Raw genomic sequence first — 19,515 nt, forward strand, 5'->3', positions numbered from 1 at the left:
TAGCAGGAAACTGGAGAAACATTGCTAACGCTTACTGAAAACAGGTTCAGACAGTGTGGAGGTCAAGTCAGACGGGTCAGAACCTCCGGACCGAAGTCCGGCTCGGTTCATCTTCGCCTGCTCTTTATCAGGACCAGAAAAGAAAAAACCTTGAGGTTCGTACCGACAACTGTCAGCATGGCACTGGCAGAGTCCTGGTCCAGAGTCGTATTCATGACGCAGGTGTAGGTTCCCTCGTCCTTGTGAACCACTTCCCTGATGACCAGACCTTCTGCGCCGACCTCAAACCTGCGACAGATTAAGTGACATCACATCAGGGATTTGAACCAGGAGTTCACTTTCAACAAGCAGAATACACACACTTGCATTTAAACACGTTGAATTTCAACACACACTCTGGTACCTTTCATCGTCCGGCAGTTCTCCGCTGTCCTTGAGCCAGGTGACTGTAGGAACCAGCGACGGGTCATGTTTGACTTGACACTCAAAGATGGCATCCATGCCGCGCTGCACCACCCTGTACTCCGGCTGCTTCAGGATTCGGGTCGGAACTGGTCCAGACACAAGCAGGTATCCGGTTACACATGCACCTGGCACCAAGTCTCCATGGTTGTACCTTTGACCTCCAGGTGGACGTGGTTCTCCTTGATGCCGAGATCATTGGTGGCGATGCAAGTGTACTTCCCGCTGTGGGCTGGCTGGGCCACGTGGACTTCCAGGGTTCCGTTCTCGTGGATCACGTAAGAGTCTCCTGTCTTGACGCTGATCTTCGAGTCCTTGAACCTGCGACAGAATCACGTGGTCACTTTGAAGAACTGGTTCAGAAGCTAGGTCTGTGACGTACCATGTGATGACCGGGATGGGGGACCCGAAGGAGGCACAGTGCAGCAAGGCGCGGTTGTTGGTGATCACCTGGTACACCTGGTCAGGCGGAGTCAAGATCCGTGGAGACTCGGCTACGAAAGCAAACAATCACACTTTGAAGATGAAAATGAGAAGTGAACGACCCTGTGATGTCACTTCCTCTGGTGTTGATATGGGCTGACGGTAGCCAGAATAAACTCTTGAGATTTTTATGTGAGGACCACGATGGACATCACACTCTGAGAAAAGCATATCACATCTGGATTTTTTCCAGGTCATCTCAAACACCTTTTTACAGAATACAGATTTTTAACCTTTCAACCTTCTTTTTCTGACACGTAAGCAACGAAGTAATCCCTTTTTTGTTTTATATTTACGGTACTGTAATTCCACAGATCAGCAGCAGAGGGCACCACCACAGACAACAATGTCACAAAAATCCGTTTTCCATCAATTATTATATTATTAAATATTTTCATAATTATATGAACTTGTTTAAGACTGGGTATAACAAAGCTATTATAAAAAAAGAATTAATGATGACTAAAGAAAATACTTCTTAAATAATATTTTATTGAACTTAATTCAGAAAATGAAACTAATTTTAAAAGATGAAACATAATCATTTATTTCAAGATTAAAATGGCAAAAGCGCTATAATGTTAACAGAAATAAATCATGAAATATTAGTTAAAAAATGTCATTGCTTAAACCTTTTTAACCCTCTCTGATTAAATGTGACCTGAAGGCCCCGAAAATGTGTTTGAGATATCCCTTGTGTTATCTCTGGGTCAAGGTGAACAACCTCCCTGGCTTCCAGAAATATATATGCAGCTGCAGTGCATGGTGAAGGCACATTTGTTTTCGGGCCATCCGGTCACCTTGACCCAGAGATAACACAAGGGATACCTCAAATACATTTTCGAGGCCATTTAAGTTACATGATATTGAAAATAGGGAACAATCAAATAATTGTAATACAAAATAAACCAGGGTTATTTGTTTTATAAACAGTCAGATAGTTTGAACCCATAATTACATGATAACCTCCAATGAAAACATCTGTATAGAGGAGCAAGTGTTTGACACTCTGACTCACCCAGGACGCTGACGAAGGCGTTAGCCATCAGGTAGCCGAACTCGTTGGAGGCATTACACTGGTACACAGCGCTGGATCCTGACCTGACACGGCTGAGAATCACCGTGTCCTCCTCGACCTTCCTGCCAGGATCCTCTGGAGCGTCTGTCACATGACCAGCGTTAGAAACGACGCTCGTAGTCTCCCTACCCGACGATTCCCAAAAACTCACTTGCAATGGGAACTCCATTGACGAACCAGTTGATGGTAGGTTTGGGTTCTCCACCCACCCGACAGGTCAGGATCCCAGTTTCATTCGGGGCCAGGATCAGATTCCGTGGCGCGCTGACCCAGAATGGTGCCGCTGTAACGCATCATTTTTTATTATTTCAAGTCAGGTTTCGAAATTTCAGATCAGATAACAGATCATGACTCATTCGAAACATCATACAAACACATTTAAGAAGCTTTAAACTGAAAGTAAGTTTACCCTAAGTTTTCATTTTCAAGTTTATATCGGAGGTCGTGATGAAAGACTCCTGACCTTTGACGGTGACTTTGACGATGTGGTGAGCGACTCCATGGCGGTTGGAGGCGGAGCATCGATAGTCGCCGCCATCGGCCTCCGTCACCTCGGAGATCTTCATCGTCTTTTTAAAGCTGCTGAAGGTCACGCGAGAGGACGGAAGCTCGCCGCCATCTTTCTTCCACGAAACCTCCGGCGTCGGCCTGACAGAGATGGATTAACATCTTTCTTTGAAATATAATTCAAATTGTTTTATTCCAATTGAAAATTTCCTATAAACATTAACATACAAAATTGTGACAGTTTTGTTATTTAACGAGGTACAAAACTAAATAAAGAAATAAAGAAAAAATGGTAGGAATTATCAAGTCGAATGAAAAATAATTCACATTATACTGAAATAAAAGTAGATTGTGATCATATGATCAAATGAAATCTAAAGCATTAAACAACAGAAAATACAATAATTAAAAAACGTTTGTCTGTGCAAGAGATCACATGATGTGTCACATGACTCACAGTCCCTCAGAGATGCACTGCAGCTGCAGAGTTTCTCCTCGAAGGACAGTGACGGAGCTGGATCCTCCTGAAGGAGTCATGAAGGCGGGACGGCGCTCACTCGCTGGGCTTGCTGTACACACATACACACACAAACAAACACACGCACACACATATATAAGACACACGCACATAGACACACACCAGACACATGCACAGATATACACACATCCAGCAAACACAAACACCAGGCAAGTGCAGATACAAAGACCAGAAACAAATGCACAGAAAAAAAAGAGACACAAACTCACAAACAGAGACACACATTCAGACACACACAGACACATGTTCAGACACACACAGAAAGATACAGACACACACATACACATACAGACACACATAAACATGCATTTACACAGACAAAAAGAAACAAAAAACAAAAGAAACAGAAGTGTCAGTTCTAAGTAAGATCTTTATGTAAAAACACATATTTCCTCGGATAACAGATTTGTTAGTTTAAACAAAATAAAATGTAAAATAATTCAAGTTTAAATTAATAAAAATAAAATATAGGGGTTTGTAGTAGGCACTACATCTCTTAATCTGCAATATGTAAATAATTGAACTGTTTGACTTATGTGTAAGATTTTTTATTATTTTTATTTTAGATTTTATTTCATGTTAAATGTTTCACATAAAACCAAAATAAATTCATATTTGTTGGTTTTGCAGTGAAAATGGCAGTAAAAAGAATTCTGATTCTGACTGTAAAAACAATAAGTGATACGAGAACAACACGACTGATCCAGAGTCAAACTCTGAGCTGAGATTTGTAGAGATGTAGGAGGAAAGACAGACTCACAGCTGAGCACCGACACTGAGATGGGCTGCTTCTGCTGGATGGTCTGTGTGTGCGGGAAGCGAGCGTAGCAGATGTAGTCCGTCCTCGTGTCTTCTGGGACCATGTTGGAGAAGAACAGGTCTCCGTTTAGGGCCTGCGACACGCGTTTGTCCAGCGTGATCCTCTGGAAGTCTGCGGGAAGAACAGATGTTTCCTCAATGACGTTCCCTGGATTTTTCTGATCGTCGCGACTCACTGTTGTCCATCCAGAAGATGACGGGCGGAGGCAGACCCGCCGGTGGACGACACTTCAGCACCAAGGACACGCCAGTCTGCACGGTCAGCGTCTCAATTCTCTCTTTTGACCACAAGGGGGAACCTGTGAGATCAAAGTTCAGTTAAACTACAGCTCTAGATTAGTAAATGAGAAGTAGTATTTACATTTTTTTTAACTTGCATAAAAGTTGGAATGTATTTATTACAGTAGCCATAATTCATTAACATTCTTAAACAAGCTTAAATTAAGTAAGTAAGTAAGTAATTTTTATTTGTATAGCGCTTTTCCAGACCAGGGTCACAAAGCGCTTAAACAATCAAAACAATATTCAATAAAGTATATACTTTAAAGGTCAAGATAACACTGATAACACAACAGGAGATCCAGAAAATCAAGGAAAAGCCTGAACAAATAAGAACATCTTAAGATGTTTCTTAAAGGAGTCAGTAGATCCATCAAGCGCAAAGAGAGAGGACATATATTAAATTGACACAGTTTGTGTAGGAAGTGACCAAAATAAATCAATAGTTTCTCAAATATTACTATCGTTGTTGTTGAGAACAATTCAAGTAAATAAAAAAAAGTGTAGTCCAGAAGAACCGGACCAGGAGCAGGAGAGGTTCTCACGTGACTGTCTGATGACAAAGTTGTTGGAGACGGCGGTCCCGTGGTCGTTGTGTGCCGTGCACTGATACGTCCCCTCGTACGCCTCGGCCTTCTCGCCGCTGATGTCGATGACCATGGTTCCAGAGCCGGGCTTCATCAGGACTTTGGAGTCCTTCTCCACATCAAAGTGGGACCCATTCCTGGTCCAGGAGAAGCTAAGAGGAGCAGTGACGAAGGTCATTAGAGGTTTTGTCGTCTCCATAAGAATATCTTGAAGACAGTTGCAGATGGAGTGAGCGACTCACCTGGGATGCGGCTTCCCTTTGGCCTCACAGTGGATGACGATGTTTTCGCGCGGGTCGATGATGTAATCTTTCGGGGACTGTTGCGTGATGGTGGGCGGCTGTGGCACTGGGGCGAGACACACGGCATTGATACAAACATACACAAGAACGCACACACAAATATAGCAGCGACATTGAACCATGAACTCTTAACAGACGACATCACAACACAAACTTTAAACTTACATCCTTCCAGGACTTTAGCTGAGGACGCCGCGTGGGGAGAAAAAGGTCAAAGGTCACAATTTATAGTTAGATAAAAACTTTTATAGTTCAACAAAAATCCTTTTGGTGTGAATGTGTTTTTGTGCCAACTACCGGAACACACCTTCAAGTAGTGAATCAAAAATAAAAAAATATCAGGTTCATTCATTAGCTAAAGCGCCCATTGTGGTAGATTTGAGGAACTCAATAAGTAAACTATGGTGGGGTATTGAATCTGAGGGTCCATATTAGATTTACTTTGTAGAAAGAAAAAGGAAACGGAGGAAAAAAAGCTTCATACGAAAAATAAAAAAATATTTATACAATGAAAGCTGTCATTTTATCGAAATGTATTCAAACAATCGCAAGCACCGGATTTAGACTTGATTGAAAAATGTTTTCAATCTTCTATCAATTTATTATCAGGGATAAGACTTAAGTACCAAAACAAAGATCGTAAAAAAGTTCCATTTAAGAACGTATAGAGTAATTCATTCATTCATTCTTCATTAAAAGTTAAAAATTAGGTAATCAGTTACTTGTAAGAAACATTTTACATGAATAGTTTTATAGTTTTGAATTCACGAAGTTCCCCTGGAGCTCATTCTCGGTCCAAAGAGTTGAAGAGACACACATGTCAAATATAAATCAAGCTCGCCAGGTCATTTATCGAGGCCAGGTACACCTTTTAAGGCACAAAATTCAATTACCTCGTGTCATTTAGATGTCTGTCGATTATATATCAGTTGAAATTTAACAACACTTGACACTTTCCTTCTTTTAAATATCTGACTTGGATGTTCACTTACGATCAAGAGGCACTTCCAGCGCTGAGGTCACATGACTTGACAGTACAACAAGAACGACTCTGAGACCCCATAACCAGTTCCAGTCCATGTTTTAGTCGCCTGAGCCAGATTCAGGGAGGAGTCGGTACCACCTGCTGGAGAAAGAGAGCATCGCATGTTAGAAAAGATTTAAGGGGAAACCAGACGAGTCAATGTCGAGTTATTTTGTGGAATAAACTGAGGAACTTTATTATTACTCAAATTATATCAAAAGAGGGGGTAAATGAACCCTTTAGTATTTTAAGTCCAATTTTTAAATAGAGAACATGCTGTCACATGACCTCAATAAAGATGAGAAGGATGGAGTGACGTAAACATCTAAGTGCGCTGAGTCGGAAGAATCTGCTGCCGCAATCACACACATGCACACACATGCAGACAGTGACATTCACTAACACACACACAGTAACACAAAACCAACAAAAAAAACAGGCACACACGCATTCACACAAACACATGACAACATATTGCAAGAAAAAAACACAATTTGAATGGACCGAAGAAAGAAAAAACACATTCTGATATACACACCAACACATATCAAAATTATGTTAATGAGGTAAGTAAGTAACTTTTCTAGACCAGGATAAAAATGTCTAAAGTTGTTTCTTGGAGGAGTCAGTAGACTTCATCAAATGCAGAGGGAGAGCAAGATTGTCCTAAAGCTTAGGAGCAACAGCCTGGAAGGATTTTTCCAGATCAGATCACTGATGTAAGGAGGAGCCTGACCATGAATAGATCTGAAAGTAAGAACCAGAATTTTAAAATTGATCCTATGAAATGTGAGTTTTTCTACTAGACCGGGTCAGAAGTCTTGCTGTACAGTTTTGCATTAACTGCAGGCGAGACAGCTCCTTCTTGTTAAGACATGTGTCTTTGATCAATTAAAATTTGTCAATGAAAAATCTCAAAAATGCATTGCTGTCAGCTTCACAGAAGACAGGGGTTATTGCAGCAGCAGGACACACAAGAGAATGAATACTGTCAGACAACACTAACAAGAATGTAATCAGATCTGGCAGTTTCCACCATCTCATTGTAAGAAGACATCAGAACCCTGAGGTGAAGTCTGTGCACCTCAAGTTTACTGGACTTATAGAGACGCTCAGTCCTTTGACAAAGTCTCTTCAGACTCAGGAGATCTTCATTTGTCCAAGGGCATCGTTTTTTTTTTTTTAATTGTCAAGTTCGATTTAACAGATGCCACTTGATCCATTATTTAACACAATGATTAGTGAAACAGTAAATCAAATTGTCCACGTTAAGGCAGTCATTGAAGAAAAGAGGCTCAAACATAGCAGAAAAACTGTCTGCAGTATCGGCTGATATAACACCCAGAAGTACACTGTGGCACGCATGCCTGGACTAACACACGTGACATATTCAAAGGACAAACTGACAAAAAGAAAAAGAACACACAAAAACCCCAGCTCAAATGCAGTAACACACACACAATAGAGTAGCTGGCAGTAGAGGACACACACAAACATACACAGGAATAGAAAACAAGGTCACACACACACACACACACACACACACACACACACACACACACACACACACACACTGCGGCACCCGCTGGCCTTTTGCTGTCACCCAGATTCTCCCGATGATGATGAACTGATGATAAAGATCAAACAAGATTCCAGAAGTTGCAAAATAAACTGAACATTTAAGATAAAAACAAAAAGTTTTGCATCAATGTGTGAAACGGTTTGTGTATAGGTGCATGTGTGTATATCTGTTTTTATGCATGTGTATGTGTCTGTAGCAGCAGAGGGCGACGCTGAGAGGAGCTCTGACCACTGAAGCAGCAGCTGATGATGATGACAGTGACCTGAGGGGGTTGATGCAGGGGGGTCATGATCCTGCTGCTCATCTTCGTCACACTAACATCTCAGCTGACTTCACATCCGCAGCTCAGCACTCGTGTCACTTCCTGTTTCTATGAATCCACTAATCAGTGTGAAGTACATTTAAAAACATACAAAATATTTTTTTAAGGTTGAAATATGGCGATGTTAGGATTTTAAATAAAAGTAAAAAATTATCAAATACAACTGCAGATTGAAGAGAATTAGAAGAATTACTAAAAGATAAAACTAACGAAAAAGATGACTGATTTAATTAATAATATCTTTCAACCAAACTCTTGCCAGCGTGCATGAGTGATTTTTGCACCAGCAGCTTTTCACACCAACAGATCATGACTCTTTGTCTGCAAATCCCCCGAACCGGATCAGATACAGACACACATATCAGACTAGACCATCTCACACACACACACAGATTAACACACACTTACACACTTGTGCAGAAAAACTCACACAGACATACACACATGTTCACACAAACTCACACAGACATATACACTAACACACACATAATAACATAGACGGACACACAAAATAAGTCAGACACACACAATAAGACAGAAACACAGACACACACTAACGAGAGACATGTACACTCTCACACACTCACACACGACACACACTCAGACACTCGCAGGTTGAGTGTGAAGTGCTGACTGTCAGCAGGTCAGCGCCTCACTGAGGTCCACGTGGGCCTCCGGGAGCTTTTGTCTCCTGGTGTCATGTTGACTCCTGACATCCGGGTCTCTCTGCAGCTAAACGTGGGACCGAACAATACCTTCCTAATCTGCGACTGTACATGAGGGTTCATCAGAGGCTGACATCAGAACCTGCCAAACCAAACCAGTGGTGAAGATAGAGCTGAGCCAGACGACAAAGCTGTCTTCTCATCATTTTCAAAAACAGTCTTTAACTTCAACAGATGGCACAGAAGACACCAGAACCACCTCCTGTACAAGCCCCTCCCACCACTTCACTTTCCTCTGGCCACCCCACTCATCTGGCCCTCCATCTCTATTATTGAACAGCCGTCTTCAGGACAGGACTGCAGTTTTCAAAGCCAACCGACAAACCACACCGAAGAAATACTCACGATAGAACCATTGTGAATCATAGCGCCACCATTAGGCTGAACATGTAGCTTTAACTAGGAAGGCGGAGTTCCTTGAAATGGCAGAGGTAGTTGGATTGAAGAGGTCGAGGTGCTAAGCTAAGACAAATGAAACCTACTGAGAGATAACTTGAACAAAATCTACTTTGCTATCTTAAGCCTGGACTGGTCACTAACAGAGCGGAGATCCTGGAAAGGAAGCCATCAGCAATCTCATATTTAGGTTTTTTGTGTCAGTAAATCTGCAAAAGAAGAAAATAGTTTGGTCAGGCTGGTGTTAGAGCTAAAGTTAGTTGCCAAGATTGTCAATAATGCACTCTAACCTTTCCAGGACCTTCAACCTCTAAGCTAACATATGTGTATCAACATGGAATCTAGCAAAGGCTCATATGACTCTTTATGGTCTTTAAATGGTAAAACTGACAATTATTAACATGTGAATAAAAAAAAACAAAAAAACATGATTAATAGCAGTGGCGGCTGGCCTATCAAGGGTGCCGCCCTCCCACCGACTTGGCTGCTTTTAAAATGTATATTTTAATATTTGATTTATTATTATTATTTATCCTTTTTTAGTTTTAAATGAATCACCAACAGTGATCAGTTTTGGTACGTCTTCACACTGATAAACCCATCCCTTTGTTGAGGTCCATGGTTGGTAATGCACTGAACCCTTTAGTGTCAGATTTAGTATATAAACCCAAAAGGGAAGCTCATTCAATTGGCTCCTGGTCATTTCATATCTCAACAGTATCTTCACAAACATATGCACACGCACACACACACACACACGCATGGTCTTTGTTTGACATTTTTCTTTTCAGTCTATTTGTGTGTGTTTTTGTGATAATTTGGTAGAAATTATCTGTGATCTGTTCTGGTGCAGAAGACAGGTTGTTAATAGGTTTCCTTAAGGTTTTTTTTTAATATAATTTAGTTTATTCTGTATGATGTATGTCAGAGAATAATTAAAGGATAAAAATAAACATTATTATCCATCATTTGCTTAAAGTGATTAAATTGTTGATTTCTACATATAATATATAGGATAGCTAGGAAGATTGTTCTGGAAAAGAGCCCCACCTAGAATATTGTTCACCAGCAACCACTGGTTAATAGAAACAGTTTGTTCAGCTAGCAAATATGCTGCTAGCCACCCAACACTGAGCCCTTTTGGCATTTAAGGACAAAACTCTAAATGACTTCAGATAAACGCATTAACAACATAACGTGTAAATTTCCATCTTATGAATATGTACACCCACGTCTACATGCACACATACAAACACACACAGTTGTTAAACGAATAAAAGCTTTGTTGCTCTCGAGGGAATCCCCCATAAATAACTCAAAACAGGGTCTTCGATCTCTAAACCAAACCATTTTCATTACAACACACACACACACACACATCAGTGGAACTGTGAGGGTGACGATGATGAAAAAGAGGACGGGGGTCTGACAACCACAGACCAAACGGTGAGCTGTCGTCATGGAAACAACACAGTCGACTACAGGAAGAAATATTTGCTGATCTGGTAAAGCTGGACACGATGAAGAGGAGGATGAGGACGAGAGAAAATGTTACGGAGAAAAATCAGAGATGTCTCAATAAAGGCTGTGTATCGTTACCATGACGACCAAGAGACTGATGAACGAACTAGTAGTTGTAGTAGAGTAAGAATGTAATAAGAACACTGCACTGCACTAGTGTAAGTGTTTAAACCTATCGTAGAAGTAGTAGTGTGTGTGTGTGTGTGTGTGTGTGTGTGTGGGGGTGTGTGTCTGGGGGTGTGTGTCTGGGGGTGTGTGTGTGTGTGTGTGAGGAGATCTGAAGACGCTGCAGCTTGTGTGTCTGACAGAATCAGAGCAGAGAAGTTGGTTACTATAGTAGACTGGTTTTGTCTGTTGGACCGTCTGTGAAGCTACTGGTGTTCGACAACCACACAAACACACATATTGACAAAGACATGAACACACACACACTCATAGACATGAGCACATATACACATACCCCAAAGACAAGAACACACACACACGCAAAGACACGAACACGCACACAGACATGAAGATGTACACACACACACGCAAAGACATGAACACGCACACAGACATGAAGATGTACACACACACGCAAAGACATGAACACGCACACAGACATGAAGATGTACACACACACACACAAGCAGACATGAACACACACACAGACATAATAAACACACAGATATAGACATGAACACATACACCACATCCAAAGACAAGAAAACACACATATATACATGAACACACACACAGATTTAGACATGAACACACACGCAGGCATGGACATAGGCTGTACTCACATGCACACACACAATGACAAACAAAGACAATAGAAAACAAAGATGCACAAACAAAAACATACACATACTGGAACATGTACAGACGCACACAGGCACACACATGAAAACACAAATCCCACTGATTAAAGACGCGCACAATCAAGCACGCACACACAGGAGAGCACATGCACACAGGAGAACAAAGACATACACACACACAAAAACATATAACAACATTCTTTATAAAATGCGAGTCCACTAAACTGGTCTCAGACATTGGGATTTGTGCCATAGACAGAGTCACACTGTGGTGACGAGTCCGGCATGGAGGGTCAGGAGGTCTAGCAGAGGTGCACAAAAGGAAGGACGAGGGAACAGCAAAGATGGAGACTGATGGATAGACCAGACAAAGAGGACGACGATGGGGATGAGACGTAGGAGGACAAAGACTTTGAAGCTCAAACAACTACCGCTTCAATATTGACTCCTGCTGCAGTCTGTGGCCCCTTTTTGGGCTCAAGCGGTCGTTCCCAGAGCCATTCCCTCAGAGAAACCATCAGAGCTGGACCTGAGTCCTGTCGTTGCTATTTCAGTGAATATTCTGGTGAAGTCGTGAGACTCTCAAATCTTCTTTTCGTCACAGATACACAGGAATTCAGTCAATGTTGACTTTGACACACAAGTGCAAACGTTGCTGGAAGGTTCTCAGAGTCCAGTCTGGAGGGAGGTGCTACTCCCTGTCCAGAACTGACCTAAAGACCTGAACAGACAAAAGAGAGGCGCCTTCCCTTGTGTTCTAGATAGTGTTGTTTGTCGTCTTGTTTGTTGTGGGCCAGGGAATTCCTCACGTGACTGACACTGAAGTCCACAAGAAGTCATTTGAAAAAGGACAGAAACATTTTGACATACATGGAGGGAATCTGTCTGAAGGAGGTCCGCCCGGGGGACCCAAGCTTGTATGAGAAGTGGTTCATTTCCTTGAAGCAGTCTTGAAGGTCAAAGTGTTATTTTTAATTCTTTATTTATAATATTATGAACAACAGAAGAAAATATGCTGAAATATGCTGGTGACCAAATACTAGACTTGCCGTCAGAAACCACTACACCGGGACCAAGACAACACACAGAACAGAAGTACTGACCATCAACCATGGGCCGCAAAAACAGAGACAAGACCAAGAACACAAAGAAATTCACAAGGCCGAGACCATCAATCAACTACTCTATCATAATTGTGGTTTGTTTGAGCAATCTGACAGTTTCTAAAACAAACTAAAATAACTATGTCCAGTTTTAATCATGGGAGCACCGGGACCCAGTGTTAGTCGTCCGCCTCACACCAAGAAGGTTGCAGGTCAACTAGAGTTTTTCCTCACAGTACAAAAAATATACAGAGGTTGATTGGGAACTTGGGGAAGTTGTCCATGAGTGTGTATGGGACTGTTAGTAAGTCTTTGTGTGACCTATGACAGACTGGCGACCTGTTTAGTGTGTCCCCCGCCTCTCGCCCAAATATGTTGAATTGTTCTAGCGTAGCATATGATAGCAGCGACAAAACAAATGGTAACAACTGCAGTGTTGCCCCGTCTACTCCCCACATTTGTCACCATCCCAGCATTTCACTCCTTTCACCAAAAAGCGACACACATTGTCCAAAGTATTCAAATCTATTTTGATGTTCTGCTAAAAAAAAGTCATTAATTTAAGCCTGTGGCTGAAAGTCCCTCTGAGAAAACAACGTCCCCTTAACCCAGATACCCCGGACTGCTGCCTCCCCGAACCACTATCAACGTCTCTAGATGAATTTATATGGTACAAGTGTGTGTAGTGATTGAAGTAGGAATGATAAACTCTTGATACACAAGGTCAAAGATACTTTTTTTCAACACACTGAGAAGGACTGAGAAGAGATTTTAATATTTTTGCACCACATCTAATGTTGATCTTACTAACCGTTAAGTCAGCAGCAGTGACGTTAGCACACAAACACACACACACACACACACACACACACACACACACACACACACACACACACACACACACACACACACACACACACACACACACACACACACACACACACACACACACACACACACACACACACACACACACACACACACACACACACACACACACACACACACACACACACACACACACAGAGGGTGTATACCTTCAGACCAAAGTGCTGAGTGGACAATCGTATCAGAGAAAAACAAGGTGAGCAGAGCTTGCTGCCTGTGATTGGATGTAGATGCCCGGAGGAATAGTATCATTATCACTAACCCTCTCCTAAAATAAAACAAGTATGCCAGGATTGAATTATGACCAGTTGAAGAAGAGACGTAGGGAGAGAGATGATCAAACGGATGTAGAAGTATCTATAAAAGTTTGTGCTTTAGCATAACAGCTATTTAGAGATTAGCAGGTTTGTAAATGCTAAAAATGTAGCTTTAGACAAAGGAAACAGGACAAAAAGTTGAGCAACTGTTGCAGGATATTCTTGTTACAATATGATTCAACAATGTTAGCTTCATTCATCCAAGCATCTTCTACTGCTTATCAAAAGAAAGCCCAATAATACCTCTTTGTGGTAAGTTCCAACTCTATTTCACAAAACTCTATTTCACAAAAATCTATTTCACCGTGGAGATCAGGGACCAAGAAGGAGACCTAGTCACTCCAACGTATCCAAAGTGGAGAGGTAAATTGAGAGCTTTGTCAGGTCCTTGAACACCTCCGCATGGAGAGGAATCGCTCCACCAACCTGGACATTGCACACATTTATGACAGAGAAGCATGGCCTTGGATTTAGGACCAAAGGCTCGACAGGAACAAACAGCAAATTGAAGGAAAAGCTGCTGGGGGAAATGGAAAGATCAGCGGATAGTTTTTTTTATCCCACTAAAACATATTTGATTAACATTTGTTTCAACATCGCAATATGACAAAAAAAAGCTTTTTAACGGATCTTTGACCCAAATCCTCACAGATGACTCCAGTAAGGTGGCAACAGTGGGGGGGCTGAGTACATGATGTTAGGATTATGTTTTAAAACATTTAATCTTCTAGGAATAACAGCTGTGATAGTTTTAGGAATTATACAGATGCAGAAAAATAAAAGTTTTTTTTGTAATTCTGATCATTTTAAGGAGAAAACACGAATGAAGAGATGCGTTGTCTTTTTGTGACTCAAGTTAAATAACATTCTCTGTTTTTAATCTAGAGTCTCTGTTCATCTTTGTCTTTCTATCGCCTACGATCCAGTCAGTTTTGACTATTTTATTCAGTAGCAGGTATTTTTTGTTGAGAACAAAAAACACAAGATACAAACTAAAAACAGGTGATACAGGAGACAAGACAAGACAAGGGGGATTCAATAACAAGAAGACATGAAAAGCTGAAGGACATAAGAAATAAAAGGAAGTGGAAAAGAAAGAAATAATATTGAAGAGTGGGAAAATTTGATGAAAAATGGGATAAAGAGAAATAAAAAGGGAGAATACATAGGAAACATGGAAGGAAGGGATATTCATTAGAGGAAAGGGGGGGTGAAGGAAATAAGAAAAAAGAAGAGTTTAAGATATAAAAATGAAAGAATCATGCAAAAAGTCAGCCTAGGGTTTTACTCCTTCCTCAACATCCATCCATCAATTTCCAGATGCTAATCCCTGGACAGGATGCTAGTCTGTCACAGGGCACAAGAAGACACACAATAATCACACACACACACACACACACACACACACACATATCTACTGACAATTTCCACAATTTTACAATTGACCTCTGTATGTTTTTGGACTGTGGGAGTAAACCCACACAACACGGAAGAACATACAAATTACTTTTCTTTGTTTTCTTGTAAAACAAGTTGTCCCAGGTAAGCAGAGTCTGTCTCTCTAATATTCCTCCTGGCAGATGGAGCCTCAGTGATATGATGAAGGAAAGAGCGAACTCAACTTTTCTTGAAGCGGACGAGAACGGATTCTACTTTGAGTCTTTTTAAAAAAATACTTCAACAATCCAGACATTGAACAAAGAAAAAGTATTGCCAAGGTGCTCTTCACTATACAAAGCTATTGATCGGAAGAGTCTCCTGTCTCTTGGCTCAGCTCTTCTTGTCTGGTCCGTCTGTCTCTCTCACATCCTTCCCTCACATGTGAACATTCCCCAAGATGCTTTATCTCCTCACAATGGATCTCTTCCATGAGGTTCTGACTGAGACTCTTTCCACAATGAAAGAATATGTCCATAAACCTTGTGTCGAAAAGAGTTAAAAGAATTGAAAAGCATTTGATGCAAAACCGTTGATCAGGTTCCAGAACAAGACAGCGCAGCAGCTGCCAGCGTTGACCCTCCACCATCTGCTGCTGCCGGAACCATCCTGTGTGGCGGAGACACAGAACCTAAACCAGAGTCGCAGAGAACTCACGTTGACTGCAGTCGACTCTATAGCTAGACTCTCCTCTGCCAACGTCTGGACACCTACACAGAGACGAGCTCCAGCAGAAACCGTGACTGACCAAAAATAGCTCTCAATAGTCGACTGGATATTTCTGGCGCTGCTATTCCAGATGTTTCTATGGCAACAATCTAATTACTTTTGAATTAAGTTAATGAGTCATTTTTGAGTAAAAAAAAACCCAATTATTTTGCTTTTAATGTGGATTTTAATCATAAATTTGTACCATCCAAATACAAAACTTATACAAAACATTTTTGTTTTCACTGGTGTCATATCCCTTGTGTTGTCTCTGGGTCAAGGTGAACGACCTCCCTGGCTTCCATAAATACATATGCAGTGGTGGAGGTCGTTCACTTTCACCCAGAGACAACACAAGGGATACCACAAACACATTTGTTTTCGGGCCTTTGGGTCAGCTTGACCCTGAGACAACACAAGGGTTAATAAGAAATGTTTCAGTTATTACAATAATCAACATATTAAGATTGCTACATTATTTTTTCCTATATTTATTGTGACATTCCATTTATAAATTCTATTTTTTGGGAGTAGTCTCACAATAATACTGTTGCTAAGCTTTTAACATAATCCCTTTTTATTCTGAGACCTAGTCTCAGTGAATATTTTTAAACATGCTAATGTATTACATTTGTTTTTAAAGTGAAAAACATTAATTGGTTTATGATGGAAAATGTTGAACTAAAGGATGTATAAAAATAACTGACCACATATAACTTTATTATGATTCTAATTAACTCTTGCTATTGTTTGTCTGCTTTATGGAACTGGACTCTAGGTAAACGCCAACTCTGACATTAAGGGTAATAAACTTTGGATTGGGATGGAGATATAACAGCAGCCTCAGCTCTTTGTCCCTCAGACATGAATCGGACAAAGAACTGGACAATCTGCCGGTCTCACAAGGACAGTCCAAGCAAAGGGGTCTAGACCCTTCTCTTCCCAGAGAGCAGAGGTTCTACTTTGAGTCCCTCCTGAATGACTGAGCTCCTCATCTTATGTCTAAGAGAGAGTGCAGACAGAGGCCAGTCATTTGGGTCGACCGTCTTGTAGATGACAGTAGAAAAATAGATGGTAAATGGAGATCTTTGTCTTTCGGCTCAGCTCTTTCTTCACCACAATAGATGATACAGAGAATTCATGCTCACTGATCCACGTTTCAATCTCACACACTACTTTTAATCAATTATGAACAAGACCCCAGGATACTTGCATATGAATCTACTGACAATATAATATAATATATTCAACTCATGAATAGAAGTAGAAACTGCAACTTCAATTCATACTTTAGTGGAAATGGACAGGGTAAGATAAAGATCTAAAAGGCAAGACTAATCTATGTATTTGTTGAAATGTGTCACTCAATCTGACTGATTCCTGCTAATTCATGAACATTCTTCTCAAACTCAAGTATTTGATTTAAAGGTTTTCTCGAAAAACAAATCCAACAAAATCTCTGATTGTTGCGGTTACTGATGGAATAGCATTGAGAGAAAATCTCTGACTGTGAAACATATTCCTAGAACTCTACACAGTCCAGTTGAAACCACTTGTCTGAAACTGCTAATGTTTATTTTACATTTATTTAATAAAAAGAATTATGATCGGATTACAGTTGGTTAAATAACCCTGATTGAAATGAGAGAACACAGAGTTTAATCTGCTATTTAAATTCCAAACAAGATTATTCAAACCCCCAAAACATCTTTTCTGAAAGTCATAAATAATCCTGTAGGATTATAAGTAATTAATATAATCTGACTGTCGAAGCTAAATAATAGCCACTGCCAGCTCCAAACCGCAGATTTCTCTAACTCTAGGAGATGAATGGAAGCTAACTTCAGGTCATTATAATCATACCTAATCCAGGGTATAAAAAAATAGATATTTCATTGTGTTGATAAATAAGCAATACGACCAGAGTACTGTTGCTAATATATTGACAGTATTGCAGTAAAAACCCAACACAGGGTTTAAAAACGGTGATCACTGGTCAAGTGAATCTGCAGGTAAAATAATCCAGCTGCTGCATTATTGTTGAGATTTACCGACATAATCTGTCTATTGAGGCCAATTTCTAAGCATCAGTGAGATTAAATCCGCTCCACCAATAAGACTGAAGGTTAATGGATCACACAACGTGATCGGAGTTCTTGATGGAAGCCAGAACCAGGACGAGATCTTAATCCGGGCCTGTGTGCGCGTTCTTTCCCGCTGCGTCTGTTTTCATCCCCACACTAGGATGGGTCAGAACCACCGGCGGCGGCCTACACGCGCCGGCGCTCCATCCCATCACTGCCGGAGAACAGCTGTCGGCCCGGTTCCGAGTCTCCAGTGTCCATATTGAAATAAAGAAGCGATGTGATGGAGGATCATCTGGATTTACCTGCTGACTCGGAAGATGCTTCCACTGGCCGCACTTTCAGCGACAAAAGCGTATTTATTCTCTAAAAATAGAAATGAAAGGATGAAACTCACCGGCAGCTGGTTCTTGTTCCACTGATGCTGCAGAGAGAAGAGGTGTGTGAGTGTGTGTGGGGGGAGTGTGTGTGTGCGTGTGTGTGTGTGTGTCGGAGCTGCAGCAGCTTCACAACCAGCAGCGCTCAAAGATCGTCTCTGTCGCCACTAACAGAGAGCGTCACTCCGAGCCACAGAATATATGACAGATCAGATAATAAAGGCTTCCCACTCGTGGTCATAAGCAGATATTGTCATAAATATAATCATAAATGCTTCTATTGATTCACAAAATAAAGAAGCGTTGTGTTATCAGTTTTATCTTGCCCTTTAAAGTATATACTTTATTGAATATTGTTTGATTGTTTAAGCGCTTTGTGACCCTGGTCTGGAAAAGCGCTATACAAATAAAAATGACTTACTTACTTACTTACTTATACTGTATTATAGTAGGGTCCGCCATCTTGAGGTTGAGGTTTTAATAATAAGTCCAAATATGTTTATTATATTCCTTAAATGCTGACTTCAAACCTGATACAAATGTTTATTTGTTTTAATATAATTCAACTTCGAATATATTTACATTTTTATTGAACTATATATGTCATCATATGGATGAAAGTCGTCTCAAATTCCCCATCTTATCTTTAACGCGTAAATATTAAAGCGTACGGACTGTTGGAGTGAGACGTCTGTAGGTGCGTCTGGTGGCGCCCCTGTCGGCAGGAGGTGGAAGTGTCACACACGGGTGAACAATGAGATGCAGACGGATCTTCATCACTCACGCTCGCTGAAGGATTGTGTTAGTTTGGATCACGTGACTGGAAATGCACCGCATGCAGCAGTTGAGTTGTGGATGCTGCAGCAACAATAGCAACACAAACACGAATTAAACAAAGGAAACGTTTAGAAATAACGAGAAGAAAAGAAAAGATGAAGGGGATGATAAATGGAAGGGAGTAGAAAATGAAGAAATCATATTTAAAAGTGGGAACAATAGGTCAAAATTGGGCTATAGAGAAATAAAAATGGGGGAAATACAAAGGGAATGACGAGGAAGAAAGAAGGGATAGACATAAGAAATAGAAGGGTTGAAGGGAATAATAACCAAGAATTCCACAAGATGAAAAAAGGAGAGAAATGCGACGATAAATTAAAAACGGATGAAGTA

The 19,515-nt window shown here is 40.8% G+C and overlaps 1 protein-coding gene across 3 annotated transcripts in view; it reads right to left on the bottom strand.

Moving 5' to 3' along the window:
• The window catches only part of LOC148084638 (neuronal cell adhesion molecule-like), a 30,020-nt gene extending 11,544 nt beyond the window's left edge, over positions 1-18,476 (bottom strand). For 2 of the 3 annotated variants that reach the window (XM_087787758.1, XM_087787756.1), the window contains exons 1-15: positions 18,366-18,476; positions 6,048-6,181; positions 5,221-5,238; positions 4,996-5,101; positions 4,712-4,905; positions 4,064-4,186; positions 3,829-3,999; positions 2,988-3,099; positions 2,487-2,671; positions 2,175-2,306; positions 1,964-2,107; positions 845-956; positions 617-783; positions 404-551; positions 164-288 (exon numbers count right to left, since the gene is read on the bottom strand). In XM_087787758.1, the coding sequence (XP_087643884.1) occupies positions 164-288; positions 404-551; positions 617-783; positions 845-956; positions 1,964-2,107; positions 2,175-2,306; positions 2,487-2,671; positions 2,988-3,099; positions 3,829-3,999; positions 4,064-4,186; positions 4,712-4,905; positions 4,996-5,101; positions 5,221-5,238; positions 6,048-6,135 (1,825 nt within the window). In that variant the 5' untranslated portion in view covers positions 6,136-6,181; positions 18,366-18,476. The remainder of the gene's footprint in view (positions 1-163; positions 289-403; positions 552-616; positions 784-844; positions 957-1,963; positions 2,108-2,174; positions 2,307-2,486; positions 2,672-2,987; positions 3,100-3,828; positions 4,000-4,063; positions 4,187-4,711; positions 4,906-4,995; positions 5,102-5,220; positions 5,239-6,047; positions 6,182-18,365) is intronic. The other variant, XM_087787757.1, reaches the window with a different exon arrangement.
• Positions 18,477-19,515: the final 1,039 nt, after the last annotated feature.

Source organism: Callionymus lyra, chromosome 3, assembly GCF_982586985.1.
Source record: "Callionymus lyra chromosome 3, fCalLyr1.hap1.1, whole genome shotgun sequence".
Taxonomy (NCBI): Eukaryota; Metazoa; Chordata; class Actinopteri; order Syngnathiformes; family Callionymidae; genus Callionymus; species Callionymus lyra.